The sequence below is a fragment of the Dermacentor silvarum genome, chromosome 2, assembly GCF_013339745.2.
Source record: "Dermacentor silvarum isolate Dsil-2018 chromosome 2, BIME_Dsil_1.4, whole genome shotgun sequence".
NCBI lineage: Eukaryota > Metazoa > Arthropoda > Arachnida > Ixodida > Ixodidae > Dermacentor > Dermacentor silvarum.
The window spans coordinates 213,913,303-213,932,856 of NC_051155.1; the positions used below are offsets into that span (position 1 = coordinate 213,913,303).

General features: G+C 48.1%; 1 protein-coding gene across 2 annotated transcripts in view; it reads right to left on the bottom strand.

Moving 5' to 3' along the window:
* The window catches only part of LOC119442577 (insulin gene enhancer protein ISL-1-like), a 128,964-nt gene that overhangs the window by 79,267 nt on the left and 30,143 nt on the right, over positions 1 to 19,554 (bottom strand). For both annotated transcript variants that reach the window (XM_049662240.1, XM_037707500.2), the window contains exon 2: positions 7,123 to 7,357. In XM_049662240.1, the coding sequence (XP_049518197.1) occupies positions 7,123 to 7,357 (235 nt within the window). The remainder of the gene's footprint in view (positions 1 to 7,122; positions 7,358 to 19,554) is intronic.

Below are 19,554 nucleotides of genomic sequence, written 5' to 3' on the forward strand. Positions count from 1 at the left end.
TCCACGCTGAGCACGTATTTTGTCGCGGTCCCATATTTCTCGTCGTTCGATTCGTGCAGACGCACACACCGTGGCTTCTGACGGCAACAACCAAGCGTATGATCTACATGCCGCCTACTGGGGCAGCTTTCGAAAATTAAGCAGTACTGTGTCATGTGTTAAGGAAGCGCGAGCCGCAAACATGTGCATGCTGTGACTATCTGAAAAAAAAAGAAGAAAGAAAGAAAGAAACTGGGGCCAGATTCACAAAGCTTTTCTTTCGTAAGTTCGCTTTGCCATTGGGTGACCGCCTTCGCTAATGATATTTCGGCATCCGGATTGGCTAAAATTCTTTCTTACGAAAAAATTCTATCGTAAGAAGTCTTCGTGAATTCGGGCCCTGATTTGCCGCAATTGGTTTCTCGAGAAAAGTTAAAAATCATACGCGACAAACTACTCCTTTCTCAATAGATAAACCAAGTTATTCGATGCTTTAGTTTTTCCCCTCTTGTAACCGCTCTGATTTTCATCTGTTCCATCTCTCAGCTATAGAGAATTCATGCATCGACAGACAAGTTTAATAAACATACTATGTGTCCATGCCCTGACGACTGTTCAAGCCGAAACTTGCTATGTTTTGGTGTTTGCTTGCTTGTTTGTTTGTTTGTTTGTTTGTTTGTTTGTTTGTTTGTTTGTTTGTTTGTTTGTTTGTTTGTTTGTTTGTTTGTTTGTTTGTTTGTTGTTTGTTTGTTGTTTGTTGTTGTTTGTTGTTTGTTTGTTTGTTTGTTTGTTTGTTTGTTTGTTGTGTACCCAGTGTGAAGCGAGCCCTAAGGTTGTGTTATATTGTTATGATGTCTAAGTTGCCACTTCAAGAGCAAGAACAACTAGAATAAGGACAATAAAAAAATATGACACGCTTCTGTAGTTTATGATATAAACAACGCTTTTCACATAAGAGGGTGACAGTCAAGCTTCGTTTCGAAAGAGCTGTATATACCAAGAAGCCATAGAGTTACATCTTCCATTTACTAGCAACCATTGTAAACCCTCTACACCGAACGCAGCAAACATCTCCTATTCCCACGCTAGGCCAGACAAGGCGTGAACAATATGTCGAATATTAGAACGCCCTTATGTTGCCATTACTGCGCCTCACCAACTGATATCAAATTTGTTTTCCATATCGACAGTAATATTCAGGCTTTGTACAAACTTTCATTCATTCATTTGTTTGCCTTCAATGAATGACTAACGCGGATATCGCTCATGCAAATTCTATTTAGTCCAATAACAATATTAATTATTTCGTTTAGATGTGCCCCATGTTCTTGTGAATTCGTTTGTAATGACTCCCTTGCACTTAGTTCTTACATGTGGGGTAAGAAGAATGAACCAATAGATCTTTAGTTCTGTATAACAGCCCGATGCCTCAGTGGGTATAAGAAATGAAGGAGGGCACATCAATACTGGAATTGACCCGCCAAGCTAGTTTGGATGATAAAGTTTGACGGCTTGGAAACTTTCACTTTGACATGGTCCCCAGAGGAGCTATGTAAGTTCCAACGTCAACTGCTAGAATAATTAACACCAGGTGCTCGCAGACCACGCAAAGCCGCCAGAATCGGCCGGTGCGGAGCGATGAAAGATATGAATCGAACGGCGAATAGAACGTTATCAGGCGATAAATATCACGCCCATTTCTCTCGCGTAATATCATTGCTTGAAAGGGGTGTTTCAGGGGATTTTATTGGTGATGTCTTTCCATTAAGCGCCTTGCCTGCGCAAGTTGCATTCAGAAAGAGCTTAACTGATCGTATCTGAGTTCCCACAAACAAGAGACGCGTCGTGTCCTCAACTAGTTAAGGATGTAGCGCCACGGCAGAAGTTGCTCAATAGTCGAGAGCCGCAGACGTGAGCCTCGCGAAAGGCCGATCCGGTCAAGCGCGATGTTCCTCTCAGGACGTGACTTGGACACCAGTCAGAAACAATAGGGAACGAGACAGCGCGCGTGCGCACACACATGGCCAATAATACCGCTGCCAACACGGGGACATTATGCAGCGTTTGGGCGATTAACTGGCGTGAGCGGGCGTTTTCTGCTTGCCCTCGCTCGTCCGCGGCAAAGGAAAGGAAAGCGCCATCCTCTTATGACGCACACTTTCCTGTCGACCATGGCCCGATCGATTCGTCGCAGGGTGTTTCGGCGCGTACTTCTATTGACACCATCCGGATAGTGGAGAAAAGAAAAGAAAGAGAAGAATAAAACAGAAAGAAAATGGATTTAGGCCTTGAAGACTGCCGTCTCGGATCCAGAAGTCACAGCGTTGTGCGTGATATATTCCGAAAGGCGCCTGGCTGTCGGCTCTTTCCTTTTGTTTTCCGCCTCGACTGTCTTAGCTTTTCAAGAAAAAAAGAAAAAAAATTTGTCGGCCCTTCCACTTCGTGAAGATGGTTAACCTGCGAAGCTGAAACGTGCTGCCCCGGCGTTTATAACTGGGTTAATCCCGAGGGTTCATTGAAGTATTTCTCAATTATGAGGTTACACACACGTTCGGCTGCGACGGAGAGAACGACGTCACTGACGGTATGCCCGCAGTACGCCGTTGTTGCTTGCGTTTGATGTCTCGACTTTGCTCGGCGGCGTGCTTAGCAGCATTCGCCCGCCATTGCCGCTTGCGATCCTTCGGCACTTTTGTGGTCCTTGAGGACGACGGGCTTGTGTCAACGTCTGTGACTATTAGTGCACTAACACACGCGTCAGCGAACTAACCGCTCATTTCCCGAAATTAAATTGCTTCAAAATTAAATTTGTCCGTTACGTAAGACAATGAATGGTTCATACCACCTTAAGCAATGGCTCATACCCCCATAAACGCGGTTTCACCATTACGATGACAGAAGAGAAGTGAAATTCTACGCTGGAATGATTAGCGGCAACGCAGCCAACTGTGGAAGCAGACAACGATGCTCGAGCCAATACTGATGATGATAGTTTTCTGTGGACAGGCGATTTCGCTTAGCCATATACGATTTCGTCTAGACCTATAAAGCTTCGCTTCAGAAATTATGGCAGCAGTCTTCTCCCAGATGAAGTGAATAGGCTAAGGAAGCATTTTCATACGACTATACACATGGTTATCGCTTTATCCTATGCAGCATTCATTTCCAGATCTGTGCATGGATCGAAGGGAATTACCTAAATTCCTTTGCCGCTAACTGTAGTAGCACGAGTCGGGTTAATAATAGCATTCACGCGTGTACGTCAGTATGAAGATTAGTCCTTGCCAAATAAAAGTGCCGATTATGCAAGGTTTTTCGATGTGCTGCGCTTCATTAGCTGAAGATTTCGAGAGTCTCATGTAAAATACCAGATAAAATTTATTTATATGCATCAATCTTGGCCGTCATCTTCTCTTCTTGCTCTTCCGCCTCTCCCTAGAGTAGTCTTCTTTGCCGAAACATCACATCTCCCGGGGATCCTGTTTTCAGCCCTACTGGAATGATATGGTACGACGTCTCCAACTGTTGCTATTTCGATATTTCATTCGGTCCTGAATATTACAGCGACCTTAGATAACTTGCTGTTTGGCGGTCTTTATGACGGTGTAGAGACCGGAAACGATTGACTTTGGTATATCTAAAATCCTTGTAACTGAAGCTGCGTCCCCCGCTCCACTGCAAACATTTTGGGGCGATATGACACAGATTGCAGTGTATTTTAATTGATTCATCCGTATAGTGTGGGAGTTGCTCCTCCATCTAGCGCTTTTTCCTGTAGATTCAGTTTGCCAACAATTCCGAGCCCATGACCTGCGGACCGGTGGCCAAGTACTGATGCAGCAAGATTAAATGCGCACCCTAATCCGATTGTATGAGAGTCGTTATGAGTACCCAACTGCCGCTTTCAAAGCACACTTCCATCCCCTACGAAAATCAAGATATAATGAAACGAATGTCTTCTGATCTCGTATAAGCCTCATAGCTAGCCCATTTCATTCTTGGTGGTAGCGAGTGGCGAATTTAAGTGTAATTTCTCTGTCGAGGGCTGAATCTTAGAGCTTCCTACTGCGAAAAGCTGGAGCATCACCGGACACCATGCACTGTCCTTGTGTTCTTGAACATATTTTGCTCCAGCAGCGCCATAACAGAATTGACATGTTCCTTTTTCTGCCATGCGCGTGCATTCATCTATTTTAACCGGAACTGCTTGAGTCTCAGTTACTCCGCCGCCTCGCTTATCGCTTTAAGCAAAGTCTAGATGAATGACTTCAAATGGGAGTTTAGAACAAGTGTAGATGACCATCTGATTCCCTTTGACATTTGTCACTGGCATATCGAGAAAACCTATATTCCCAATAAGTCGCATGTCTCTAATGAACCAATATAACATATGGCAATTTACAGGATTTTATATGGGATCACATATATATGCTTTATATAAGATTATTTGACATGGGCGTCTTTTGGATAGTGTGGTGACATGTTTGCCCGTTGCTTTTGATGTCGCCTTTCATATTTCTTTCATCTAAATCAACTTTTTATCCTACAATAAGCTTTCTAGATTCCAGCGGGTCCTTCTCTCTCCGAAATGTCGTGGTACAGTTTCGAAGTTTTTGGTGCCAAGCTTCCTCGCACACAAAATTTTCCATTATTGTAATTCATGCCTTCGGGGTCTTCCCACAACGTGTCCAAGACGGGCTCCAAGCCTGAGTTCCAACTTTCAAGTTCTCGTTAATCTTATTAGCAGATGTCGCTTCTAGAGCCAGGGAACGGCAGTGGCCGCGTCGTTGCCATGGCAGTATAATCGCGAAGTGGTCTCCACTGCGATCTCTATGGAGGCGTATAGGGCATATGTCGTGCTACGGTGCAGACGGACATATAAATGCTCTAGACGTCGGGTCGCTTTTAAATTGTTCCTCAGCGCTACCTCTGAACACGCAGCTTCTGCTGTGCACTCAACGTGGGCTCGAAGGCTTGCCAACGCACAGAGCCGCCCTGTCGCTCGCATATGCGCTTCCCGGGCGCCGCTTATCTCGGCCGCAATGCGCCGCTCGACGACGCGGCTGGTCTGTACCGGCGACTCGTATAAGCCGGCCGTCTCTTGTGCCTCGCGGAGGAACGCAGGCGGGGAGTGGTACCGGCAGCCGTGCTCTCTGTCCATCACGGCCTCGTCTCCCGAGGAGCCACAGAAACAAAACAGGGACAGACTGGCGACGACAATTAGCCATGCCGGAGCCGGTGCGACGACGTGGCGTCGTCGGTCCGGCCATTAGCGCTATGGGGACGCCGAGCTGTCGCCACTGACTGCTTCTTGCGCTGTGCTAAGGAAGGAGGGGGGGAGTGGTAAGATGGGGGGGTCCTAAATGGCTGGCTCCGGCCCTTGCTGCGGTCTGCGTCCCCCTGTTCAGCCGCGGCGCACTATACCACCGCCGGTGTGGTGGTGTCCAGGAGGAGCCGATGGCGCGGCCGATAGGGCATTAGGAATTCCGCGCGCTCGGCGGTTCCTGATAACAGCACGGTGCCCGCTTGGCTTTCCGGTCGCGCCTTCGGGGGGCGCCGCATATGCGCCCGCGCCGCTCTACGTGCCGTCGTTGGTGCGCGCGCGGCTCGGAAGATGCGGCCCCCGGCGTCCGACGATGATGCGCGCCAAGTCGACCCCCGCCGCCGCCGCCGCCGCAGCGTGGCGCCGAAGCGTACACCCCCCCCCCCCCCCCCCACTACTTTTTTTCCTGCTCTTCTCGTTTTAATCACCGAGCTTTGTCTCTAAAGATAACGCGCTGCAAGTCGTCTCTGAGGTGCGCGGGGATTTCCCTACGCCAAACCGTGCCGCTGTATGTTTTCTGAAGAATACGGTGATATCACGTTGGTCCTGTAGGACTGTACCGCACAGGGTTTCCGAGATGCAACACAAAATTTTTTAACGTTTCGCATGCGGCCTTAAACAAGGGGGGGTTGCAGCGAGCTCGAGAGCGTGCGAACAACGCGTGGCACCTCCTGATCCTAAGATTAAAGCACGACTCGTAAGGAAATGCAACTGTTCCCCACCACTTATAAAAGAAATCGAAGTACACCTCAGCACTTCTTATGAGTAGTGAATGCGAAAGCATTAATGGCGGATTTCGAGTTGAGAACTCGGACTCGGCCTTCAAGTTATGAGCTCCTCGTGGGCAAGTGAGCACGTTGAGACGCTTGGCCAACGCCTCCTAGATATCACAAGGCCGGTACACTTCGATCCGTGACGTCGTGCGACCTTGCCCGACTGCCATAGAGTCTAATGGGACGCTCCCGAGTAAGCCGCGGTGATTTTGACCTCAACGCTTTCGTCACGCCAGGCTTGGCAGTGACAATTTCGGTTCAAGTAGCATGATGTCATAAAGCAGAGTGCACAGGCCTGCTATATAGGAGGTCCTGGTTTAGTCCAGTGGGTTTAGTCCAGCGTGTGACGTCGTACGTTAGAAAGTCACTACCACCTACGTGTTTCCTTTCGAATTTATTCTGTTTTTTTTTGTATACATTTATTTCTTTATAGAGATTACCGAGGCGAAGTTAGAACGCAGTCGAGAGCTTGCGCGGACAAGGAACGCGTGGAGAGCACAGGCTTCCGAGAGGGAGAGTGAGGGTGACGTGGCGTCGCGGCGATGCCCTCTGCCCTCACGCAACACCTGGCGCGCCAGCGCGCCAGTAGGTGTTTCCTTTCGCCCGCTCTGCTCCGTCGATACGCGTACGTGACGTGGCGTCGCAGCCAATGGGAATTTAGGTGCCGTTTCGCTCTTTGGACGATCTATATATTTTTCGTACACCTATCGTAGAGCGTTTTGCTTTCCTATAGTCTTGTCGCTGTACGAAGTTTCCATAGCATCTTCAAACAAAAGTCCGTATCAAGTCTGGTGCATTTAGCTTATTCTGGTCCACAGACCTTTGTGGGGATAGCTAGCAAATTGTCTATAGACGTTAGTCAGCAAAGGTGCGTAAGTCCACAGGCTCTCTATAGACAACCTACTTATTACGCGGATAAATTCTATAAACTGACTTTCTTTTTTTCTGTTTAGGTCGTCTAAATTGCTATCCCGACTTTTCCTCCCGACATCGTGCGGCAAGCTCGCCAAGTTCATCGCAGGTATACGAATTCAGCCCTCCGCTTACCGGACGTAGTCGCGCTTGCAGTAAGTCTTTCCGTCGCGCACGAAGCAGGTGCAGGTCTCGTCCAGGAACTGGTGGCAGTCGGCGCACTTGAGGCAGGCTGCGTGCCACTCCAGGTCCGGCGCCACGCGCAGGATGTACTGGTCGCGGATGGGCGCACCGCAGCCGGCGCAGACGCGCCGACTGCGGCAGCCACCGCCACCGCCGGACGCCGCCTTGTCCGAGGCCGACACGCACACTGCACGACAGTGAGAGAAGCAACCTGGTCAGCAACTACGTCGACAGTCTTTCGATGATGACTAAGTATATGCATGATGAAGTTAGAGTTCAGTGGAACCATAAAAAAGGGCCCTTTGATCTCATGTCCCGAAACAGGCCTAAACGATCTGGGAGGGGGGGGGGGGGGGGGGGTATGTTGCAATTCTGGTCAGCATTGTAGACAGTCTACATTAACAGCTAAGGAGACAGACTTGAGCACAAAAAGTGGAACGCATATGGAACCGTCTGCATGCCGTCTGGAACAACCTTAGACATACTTTGGTCAGTGAGGTGTCTCTGCGACCGGACTCCACCTCATGTGCTAAGAAAAGACCATATTATACTGCTTTATTTTAGCAATTTTCGTGTGTTAACATATAGGTATGTTAATCTTCATAACTAAAGAAATTAACGTATAAAGCTCGTTGCTCCTTATAAAACCAGGAAGGCTCGTGTAGACGGCCTGCTGTTACATGTGCACCATTCTTTGTAGACCCCATCGGTTGCGCGACAGAGAGGCATTCCCTGGAGGACCTGCTGCCTCTGGGCGGCGAACGACAATCGGCACTCCCACAAAAAAATTTGGAGGACGCTTAAGCTTCGCCTTTAAGAGTGGAACGCGATATCATTCAAAGATTCCTGATTGCTTGTCACGCTTCTCGGCAACTGCAGCTTTCTTCTTTCTCCACCTTCGCCTCCGCGCGCCGCTGCCGAGGAGGCGAGCGCCATCTGGATAGTGTTGTTGTAAGGAAACAACCGGTGCGCGCCGCTCTATGAACGGTAGAAATGCTGGGAAAGGGGTTTCAAATTACAATCCGACGCTATCATGTCTGTAGGTTGTGGTTAAGTCGTACTTTACGATTTTTCTGATGCATATTACTTTGAGAAATTTAATTAGTTCACTAACGTCTCTGCGCCACGCGGAGGGCCTGCGTGGTTGTGGTTCGGAATGATTTTTTGCTTAACGACGGTCTGCGCCGACACCGGATTGTTTTGCGACACGGGGCCCTTAACGCTGTCGCGTTAATACGCTTTATGTGTGGTGCGGTTTGAAGGTATGCCTTTATTTTTCTTATTTCATTTTTTATTGAGTTCTTAATAAAGACGTTTTATCACCCACTCATAAATAGATTTGAAGTCATTCTTTAGCAAGTAAAGTATAAAATCACAACAGCGTAGCATCACTTGGGGGTTTGGCTACAGTATACTTGAGAATAAAGGTGGCTGAAAGAACCTGAGAGTCGTCATGTACACGTGAAAGGTAAGTCCACAGATGTCACAAGTATTCTATCGCTTATTGACCCTTTTCGCGGCGATCCCGTGGGCGCTGCGTTTGATCACGTGGTGGCGTGTCCATTGCTTGCCTCAACTGCCTCCGTTGCCTCCTTGTTTACAATGGAAGTGTATGACGCCGGCGCGGCTTAGAAAACTTCTGTTTTCGGAGATATCGTAGACGGTGACTAGGTGGACGACACAAAGCTTTGATCACAGCTTGAGAGAACATGCAAAAGCGCTTTCGGAGCTCCTTAAGCTATGTGCTCAGTTCCGATAGATTTGTTCTTGCTGCGCACACAAGGCTTGAAACGTAGCTGTTTTGTACATTGTAATACCTTGTAGAAAATATATATTACAGCTAGTAACTCGCTTAATTACTCTTGTGGACCGTCACAAAACATTCAGCTTCGACCATATAGGTGTAGTCCGTCATTTATTGTGCGTATACAGTGCGCATATATTCAAGTGTGCGCCCATTCACTTATTCTTGATACGTCGGCGATAGAGTGGGCGTAAGTTTTCCTGCCATTTGGGACAGATGTGTATAGATAACGTGCGCGTCACTATCTGATTATTTTCTACCTAATCGCTCGTGTGCTCAGTTCCGTTAGATTTCTTCTTGCTGCGCACAAGGCTTGAGACGTAGCTGTTGCTCTGCATATTGTAATACCTCGTAGCAAAGACGTGTTATCGCTAGTAACTCGCTTACTCTTAATTGTGGACCGTCACGAAACCTTCAGCTTCGACCATTTGTGCGCTATCGGTGTAGTATCGTCATTTATATGCGTATATAGTGCGCCTATATTCAAGTGTGCGCCCACTCACTTGTTGACACGCTGGCGAAAGAGTGGTCGTAAGTTTCCGTGCCAGTTGTGGCAGATGTGTGTAGATACTGTGAGCGAAACCTACTATGACAGGAAGCGGCGCTACTCCCTTTGTCATTGTTTAACGAGTGGCACTCACATTGCCAACGTGCCGGGGCTGAAGCCGTTTCTTTGAAGGTTGGCGATACAAGGTTGGCGGATGAGCAAATTTCTGTATCCTCGAGGAAAGCCGTACATAAAATCACGAAGTGCCGGTAACACGTTCGGACAGTTGCAACAGCGGTCCGCGAACTTGGCCACACAGATTAATTCTATTCCTTAACATACCAGTCACTATTTTTGCAGGCAACTATTGCACACGTCTTCAATCCACATGATTCAATCTAGCATGATTGGAGCACAGTGTGTTAGCGAAAACTCAGTTGCATTTCCGACAGCGGATCGCACAGAAGCCAGGTAGAAGCGGCAATGGTTTCGCATTCGTGCGCGGTCGCTGAGGAGAGGTATGGCGCGCCGCCGTGAGCGCCATCTCGTTTCTCTAAAGCAAACTGCTCCGCGAGAAGGGTCAATATACAGGCAGAACAGTTCTCATTGAGACGGTCCTTCGGGGAAATCTGGTTCAGCTGTGTGTCACTGGCGTGGTGCTCGCGCACATATAGGCGAAAGGCACTAATTGCAAAGAAGACCCAGCCTATACACCAGTTTCTACGTAAACGAGATTAAGATGGCAGCGGAGCACGGGTAGTGGTGCTGAGGTGATAGTGGCGTTGCTTCAGAGCCTAGTATTCAGTATTATACCAGCAATCGCTCTTTCCGAGCGCCGCTTCCGGTGACCGAAAATACTACGCCAGTTGTCATTTAAATAATAAACTGTTACTCTAACACATTTCATTTCTTGAAACAAACTTACGTTGTTACTTTTCTCTGGTTTTGCCATTTTCTCCCCTTTGATCACATTTTTGTACTTGTTAACGAGATGCCCCCTTACTCTATGCCCGATGCAGGGCCTTTGAGGTGTTCCATAAATAAATAAATGCTCGAGAGTCCAGAGTCATCCTCTCATAAGAGACTCCGCTCTCTCATAATATTCCCGGTCCTTCTGAGAACTTCAGATGATCCATGAGCGCAACAGGAAGTCCTACTCTACGTAAACCTCTATATAGCATCCCGAAGGTACGGAATGCATCGCCTCTAGTCCTGTATCGTGACCGCAGTGGCTTCGTTAGAAAGGCACTTCGCTACGTGGAAATTCTTGTGTCAGAGGACACTGCCGCTGTGGCTTAGTGAATATATGGCGCTCTGCGGCTGAGAACGCGGCAGCGGTTTCGAATCCCCTCCGCGGTCGCATCCCGCTGGCGGCGAATTTGGTCTAAAACGCTTGTGCACGTAGATTTACGTGCAGGTTAAAGAACCGAAATTAGTCAAAATTATTCAGGAGCCGCCCACTACGGCGTTCTTGATAGCCCGTGTGTTTCTTTGGGACCGTAAACCCCGCAACATAGTAAACTTTGTTGTCATCGCCTCACGCGTAAAGGAGCTGGGGGGGATTTCCATCCTGCCTCATGCACGCCACATACTCGCCGCTGCTTTACCGCTGCCGTAAACACACGTACGCACACACACCAATTGAAACATGAATTATATAGAGGCGTGAACTCTCTTACAACACTCCTTGTTGCCTGTTTTGCAAAGGCATCTCTGCATCTTATGTTCATTTGTCTCGATTTATGGCTGAAATATTAGGCTAAAACTGCGCAAATATATTATGCGTCGTACAACCCCTCTCCCTCCCCCCCCCCCCCCGCCTTTTTTTTCCCCCCTGTCATAGATTTCCAGAATACAGCACAGTTCCTTGCCAGGAATTATTGGAGGCGGCTGGAGGCATCGTGTTTTATACTCTCTGGCACTATGCGTTTGCGTGTTCATAATCCGCGTAGGAAGCTCAGGAGTCTGAACGGACAATTTAAGTAATAACATTAACAGCCGAATTCACAAAGCTTTTCATTCGTAAATACTGTTTTATAGGCTGACCGGCTTCGCTGTTAACAAGTCCAACATCATCACTGGTTGGCAAGAACAGTTCATTAGTACGAATGATTTTATTTAATTATTATTATTATTATTATTATTATTATTATTATTATTATTATTATTATTATTATTATTATTATTATTATTATTATTATTATTATTATTTGTGAATACGAGCCCAGTACCGGATATGCCTTTCTTCTATAAAACAAGGGCCATGGTTCACAAGACACGAATGAGTTTACTTATGGGCTGATCACATCCTACATTTACAACAGGGCCGGATTTATGGTCATTTCAAGATGAGTGGGGTTAACTTTGTTGTTTACCATCGGCATATGCATAAAATTATTGTCCCCTATTTTTGAAGCAATATATACAATTACGCACCTTGCGGTAAGTTTAAACTGTTTTGCTAACGTCCTTGGAAAGCCTTAATGTAAAAGATGTCCCGAAATACACTTTTCTTTTTCTTTCTTGCTTGCTTAATACTACTCACATTTCGCGACTATTGCAATATACAGTTGTACGGAGCGGAGGTGTGCCCCAATAAATCAATTGAATCTATGACTGTATACATAAAGCAAACAAGACGAACACCAATGACGAACACGAACACCAATGAAAAACGTTGAGGTTTATTGATCATGACGGAAATAGCAAGCGGCGTTTAAGCGGCGTTGCACCTGGCTACACTCCCTTCCTCTTTAAATCAGCCCGTGATCTACCACGCACCAACGGTGCTGATGTTCGTATACGCGGATAACAAACCCGTCGAAGCCGTATTCTTCTCCTCGAGTAGATTTCCAATCGCGCGCTTGCCTGCACGATAACTCGGGCAACTTGATCCGCGCTCCGTCCTGGGAAACGCCTCTCAGTCGACTTTTCTTTCGCCTGCTATACAGAAACGAAATTCCTGAGAGCGGGTCCGAGAGAGAACGAGACAGATAGGTACGCGGCGCTCTTCCTGCTCCTCTATCCGCAGAGGTTTCTCTCTCTCCCTTCTCCTTCTCTCTCGCTCCGTCCACGGCGCTCCTGATTTTCTCGCGTGCCAAAATTAATGCGTCCGCGCGGCTGCGTTCGTCGACAAGCATGCAAGCAACGCGACGTGCTCGGAGCTCGCGCAACAGCAGCGACAAGAAGACGCACTGCTGCGGACGTGAGCGCGGAATGCAAGATCCAAGCAGGCATGCATGCGCGACGGGGACCACCACGCTGCTCGGACGTTCCGGTTTGCAGGGCGAGAGTGCATGCATACTACGTGAAGTTCTCGAATTTCTGAAGCAATCTATAGATAAAAAGAAAATGCGCAGGCCCCCCTTCCATGTACAACGGTTGTAAATATAGCGAGCATACGGTATAGGAACCTTCCTCTTTATTTGCCCTCTTTTCATTTCTTCCGTTGAGCATTTGAAATAGCGGGCTCATGATGGCTATACATTGCGTAGCAACAAAGCCTTTAAGCTAACTACAATATATGCAACTTTAGAATGGCGTTTACCCAAATCAAGGGCAAGGACCTCACATAGTACGTACAGAAATACCTCTTCACTAAACAGAAAATGCATACAACCGCAAGCGTGCAAGCGGGTGATAAGACGCCCGCGCAGAGGCACGGAGAGCCCAATGTCGGCTGTGACGAAAGTCAGCTCTTTGCAACTACTATAATGTATAGTTTCTTTGCTACTTTCGATTTATTAAGAGCCACGGTTAACCCTCATCTCAGACCTCTTCCCCACCCCCTTCCCTCCTATACCACATAAAAAAAAATAATCGCACGAAGTTAAAATACAGAAAAAAAAAGAAAAACAAGAAACCTGCGACGATTAGGTTTCGGCTGTCCAAGAGCGACCACCAGCGCGAAAGATGCGAGCTGCGTCAAAAACATGCCCCAGAAGTTGCAGCCCCGAATCCGACGAAATAAAATAAAATGAGAAAGAAAGCGTCAGAGATCAGGAAAGGAAGCCCGGCTGTGCTTAGACTCCTGTTGCGGCGAGATTCGGAGCAGTTTGGCGCAGCCATCTCTCCTCGGCATGGACGCGCGCGCACGAATGCGAGCCGCTGCTGAGCAAGCATGCAAATCTCTGTCGCGTTCGACAACGGCGGTGAGCGTGTCGCGCGCCCTATCTTCCGAGAGCCGCCGCCACAGTCGTCGAAGCACCCTGCACCGACCGCGTCGCTGCTCTTTTGCATATCTAACTCGCGCAAGGACTGCGCGCGCATGTTTTGCGCACCGAAGTGAACGACGGCAGCGACGACGCAGAGGAAAGTTTCTGAGGTGCGCGAAACGAGCGTTGTGTTTCAATCCTTGATGGAACAACCACCCGCATTCTATGCACACGCGACGTCGCCAACCGCTTTAAAACGAATTACATCCGCGTGGTCTAGTTTGGTGCATTGCGAAATCGGGTGATTGAGTAAAGCGTATTCTTTTGCCGCATGCTGGGCAGCTGATTTGTGAAACCTGAAGGAAAAAAGTGTACCCTGAAATATGGCTCGAACTTTGCGTTTTCTACCTGAGGCCTTTTGTGCGTGCGTGTGTGCTGCGGTGCGAGAGTTGAACTGAGAATAAACAGCGAGATGAGAGGTGTCAGAAAGAACGGGGCAGTCTTGCTTCCACGTGAACCGCTCAATTCGCTAAAGGAAAATGAAGTGAGAGAGCTGTGACAAAGCACCGCTTTGTTTATTAAATATGCATATTGTTCAATGTCAGCTACTCGGTAATCAGCACGCATTTGTCTGAGCGAAGCATTGCAAGGGTGACCTGGGAAATGAACCACTCTTTAAAACGGAGTTATTGATGAGTGTCGTGAACGTTGCTAGTAAAAACGAATGTTATAAAAGACCTCGGGGAAAAATGTCCTCTGGCGAGCTAACCCTCTGCAAAGGAAATAAGTAGTTAGCTCTCTCATGAATCCAGCTAATAATCATATCACTCTCTACTACAAGAACGCAATGACGAACTGGCAAGGCATTCCTCATCAAACCATCCGCAAGTGGCAAGAAGTATGCACACATGACTGATCGACAAAGGTCGACGACTTTTCCCATGCTACTTCCATCTACGCAGCAAACGCTGCCTCACGTCAGAACGCCATATTGTCCTTCAAGTTCCCTGACAGCAGCCGCCAGTTCATCCCTCGAAAGCTACGCAGAGTTCGTCCGTCCATCGCGGACAGTTCCGGCTCCATTAACGCACAGCGCGACACGTACCCCTGCTGCTGTTAGACATTAAAGGTTTAGTGAGGAGGGGTTGGCGCAGTTTCGAAAGCCGGCCTCTGAGCTGAAGCCAATACTCGGGCCGGGACACTTCGTTGCGCGTACCACGGTGGGAAGCTGTTCGATCGGTGCCGCGTCACGGGTGGTGGAGGAAGCGAAGCGGGGAGAGACACGCCCATCGGTTCAGCCCCGTCCAGACTTGGACGAGGGGCACCCAGGCTTCCCCCTTGACCAGCATGACTCCCCCCCTTCCCCCTCCTTTAGCCCCTTCCCGGACTCCACTGTGGGGCGCACACGCGCGCCCTGCCTGCCGTCGATGCCAGTGCCGCCGTCTGAGCCGAGCTTGTAAGCGGCTGCGCGATAACATCGCGTCCCACTCGATGCTCGCCCGACGATGTAGCTCCGTCGCTGCCGCCGCCACCACCACAGTCGCTGCCGCTGCTTCGCTCGCTCGCATTTTTATCGCCGCCGAGGCGACGAGACGTGTGACGACTCTGACGGCGGCCAGGAGCACGAAAGGCAGAAGGGGGCGTCCGTAAGGCTGTTGCAGTTCTCTCCAAGACGGAAAGGGGCTGCGTATAACAAGCTAGTCCGCTCAATGCAACAACACGATCGCCCGCTTTCTCAGCGAGCGAACGCTGCAGGCAGCGTGGAGCCCGTGAGCCTTCGTATCGCCCCGTCTGTATGTTTGTGCGCTCCCGAGTGGACTCTTTATCTGGCGAAAGGATTAGGCTCATACACGTTCGGGCAGAAATGAAGCCCGCAATCATGCCGCAGTCGATGGGAGCGCCATTACTGGAGATTCAAAATCGAGCGCGTGTTGTCCGGGGCTCATCGAGCCGTCGCCGACCGGACACTTCGACGTCCACAGAAAGGGCACGAAAGCCAACTTGCACAAACTTCGCGGGGGGAATTTGTGTGCGGTGTGCAGAAACGCTCTTGGACGTTCTGGGTTTTGATCGGGAACGCGGATTCTTGGAAGAACCAGTGTACTCATACTGGTCACACCCCATCCTTCTTTCCCTTGTCATTACTACAGCCAAAGCCACAGAACGATCGTACCTTGATCATAACGTTTGTTAAATAATCACGAGCTTGCATACCGGATTTAGCGAGTGACATGAAACTTCAAGGGGACAAAATAACCGTGATGGTCGCCGTTTTAATAGCTCAACACAGAGACGGCTTTGGTTGTTGGTCTCTCTCCCTCTCTCTCTCTTTCTCTCCACTTGTGGTTGGTGACGAAGCAGCTTTCTACACAGCTGTGCAGCTAGAGCGCCAGCAAATTGAGAGCCGCACAATAGAGTGCTCCCTTTAACAGTGGACCACACAGACGTTTGCATCACATGCAAAGCTTCACCCCCAAAAAAATGAACCGAAAGGACGCGACAATCAGCGCGTACGATAGAAAATTTGCGTCAAGTTGTTGGTCACTGAGAACACAACAATATAACCAATCACTTCCTCCTCTTGCTGCCACTATGCACAGCGCGGGACGCCTCTTGAGGGGCAACCGTAAATAGCGCTAAAGCTTTGGGCTTCTTAATTTTATTTTTACGCGCATTCTGACACCGAAAATCGCATAGTCCTTCGACTAAACAGGCTTCATTCTGCCGGACGTAAACACACGACCGACCGTGTCGGGACGCTGCAAAAATACGCGCCTTTTGAATAAATAACACCGTGAAGAACGCGAAGGAGCTCGACAGCCAAGTTAACCATGTGTAAAGATAGCGACACTGATGAGCGCTTCCATGTGATAAATCAGTGCAGCCTTGGTGGCTCTGTTTGAAGACAGGGAATACCGAGTATTTCTTGCTCTTCGCTCTCTCTCTCTCTTTCTCTGTTGCGTGTGCGTGTTCAATGTAAGGCATGTGAGGAAATATCTGCTTGCCGTCGGATAGTTTCGTGTATCCACGATATCTTAAATTGTGATTTCGTGCAGGCGATCCAAGTACCTGTCAGGGGCCTCTGTAAAGGCATCCAAGTGTGAAAACCGAAGAACAGCGTCGGAAAGATTGCGTCCCCTGGTCATTAGAATTTCAGGAGTGTCGCGGCTACAAATGATTGGCTATATATAACACTTCTGCGGCCTCTGTGGAAAAATAAAAAAAGTGATGTCGCCGTCGAGCACTGTGTAACCGAAGCGGTTCCAGATTTATCTAACAGGGACCCGCACGAAGCGTTCGTTCCGTCTGTTTTCGTTTCCATGCAACGCGACGCTATCATCACTTTATTTTTGAGTTATTATATGCAATTTTAAAGACATACGTGATTCGTGGTGTGTGCAACAACTCTTCTATCGAAGGGAGGATATATAGAAAAATATAACAGTATAGTGAATTCCACCTGTCCTGGCACGAGTACAGGTGAATTTTGGCATAAATACCTGAGTTGTGTGCGGTTAACTATTCAGATGTACTAGGATATCTTTATTGTGGTCCTGAATGCCATACATATTTATGAAATCAACTCCCGTTGGCAGCGTTGTCGCATATATCGTTTGCATATGTATGTAGAGCTTATTTAAATCTAATTTAAATGGGAGGCAGCCTAGGAGTGAACGAGCTAAGTCTCTTACGCAACTCTGTGGCATATATCTGGCTGCGTTTTATGCAGAGCAAGAGACCACGGGTCCGATTGCCTGGTTTGATGGCCTCATTTTGCTTGGGCCGTGTGCTGAGATTTTTGTACGCGTGGAACCCATATGGCAAAGTGCATATATTTGATATATTTGACATAAGGTCAATCCGCGTTTTCTTTTTTTCGTTTTTTCGTATCTTCCCATGTCTGTATTTCTCTCTCTCTCTCTCTCTCTCTCTCTCTATGCTTCCGTGCTCAACCAGCATTTGGAATTTCTGATTAGCCGTGTCATTTGAAGAGTCAACGCCGATGCTGTATAGTAACTATTTCTCACAATATAGATACTTGTTAGTAACCATTACATGACGCTGTTTAGTCACTAATTCTGAGACGCCAAGAAATTCCCGAGTAGAGAGAGAGAGAGAACTTTAATGAAAAGAATGGCTCAATGGCCTAAGCAGGGGTAAGGGTCAATGGCGGGTAGAAAACAAGCTATTGTGAAACTCTGATTGCTGGACAGAATGGGCGCGTGTTGTTTCGAACCCACTGCTCCTCCGTCACACGTCACACAGAATACATACAGGGTGTTTCATTTTAGGTGCACCACATTTTCAAAAATTGCCTGTGGCAGATAGCACAATTATTATCCTTGATCTAAAGTACTCGATGAGGCGGCCGTTACTTCCATGAGAAATCAAAACGCCTAATTGAATAATTAAGATAATTAGGTTAATTAACTTCATGAGTAATTATTTTACGGCACATCTTTCAATCTAGGAATTATAGCCGCTGCATTCGCAAGGCGTATCCACTTGAAACGAATTCTCAGGAGAGAACCAGTTTCGATATATTAATTTTCAAAGTGTCAGACGAAATGCATGGGCGTTCCAGTTAACTTTTTGAAGAAAACGCTATTTTATGCATTGAAGCACAAAGTTAACTGGAACGCCCATGCATTTCGTCCGACACTTTGAAAATTAATATCTCGAAACTGGTTCTCTCCTGAGAATTCGTTCCAAGTGGATACGCCTTGCGAACTCAGCGTCTATAATTCCTAGATTGAAAGATGTGCCGTAAAATAATTACTTATGAAGTTAATTAACGTATTTATCCTAATTATTCAATTAGGCGTTTTGATTTCTCGTGGAAGTAACGGCCGCCTCATCGAGTAGTTTAGATCAAGGATTATAATTGTGCTATCTGCCACAGGCAAATTTGTAAAAATTTGGTGCAGCTAAAATGAAACACCCTGTATAGCATTGGCCTTTACCGTTCACTCCAACAGCGTGTAAGCGGCTCCCTTTCCCATCCTAGCTGCCGCAGTAACAGGCGTGCTGAATGAACTGACGCTAACTAGCACCTATATAAAGGTTCGCCGCCCGGGTTTAACGTCGAGAAACATCGCTATACGAAAACGAGAAAATCAAAACAGCTGAGGCCGCATCGCGAACATCTCACGTGTAAGGATGTGCGGAACAGACCTACGTGCGCGAAAATGAGAACTAGAATTTCTCCATGGAAAAAAATAAAATAAAATAAGAAGAAGCAAGTTGGAAGGGAGATGGTCAAGAAGCTTCCACGCGTTTATTCTATATACCATGCAGTTAACAAACACCAAGAGCGCGCATCTGGCGTCTCCATATAACTAAGGACACATACGCCGTCGGGCCCCAACCGAGTCCTGCTGTATAGTATATGTACATTGTGACGCGGTACAGGCGGAAATAATAAGCCGGCACGCAGTGAGTGTCCGCCGTGCCCCAGCTCGCGTTCACCTCTTCTACAACGGTCTCCGCACAGCGCGGCTCCCGTTTCATTGTGAGAGGGCGCGCGATGTTTTTCTTGCGGCGTGCCTTTGGAGCTTCTCTCAAGAAGAAACGATGCGCTTCTTGGGCGCTGCATGAGCCGGGCGGCTTCTTTGCGGACTCCCGTGCGAACACGCACGAGCACCCGCGCAAGCGCCAACACAAACAAAGCAATGCAGGTAGAGGACGGCTGCGTGCACCCCGCGAAAGCTGGCGAGACGAGACGGATGGGAGAGAACGACGATTCGGGCGCCGAGTGGCGCGGATGATTGGAGGCGCTTAATTCCGCCCCGTTGCCCACCCGGCCCGGTCACCGCGCTCTTACAGGGCCGCTGATCTTGGGCGTCCTTTCTTTCTTTCTTATTTTTTTTTCTTGTTTTTTTTTTTCTTCACCCTTTTGCTTCGGCCTTGTCCGTCAGTTTCCTTTTCGCTGTTCGCTT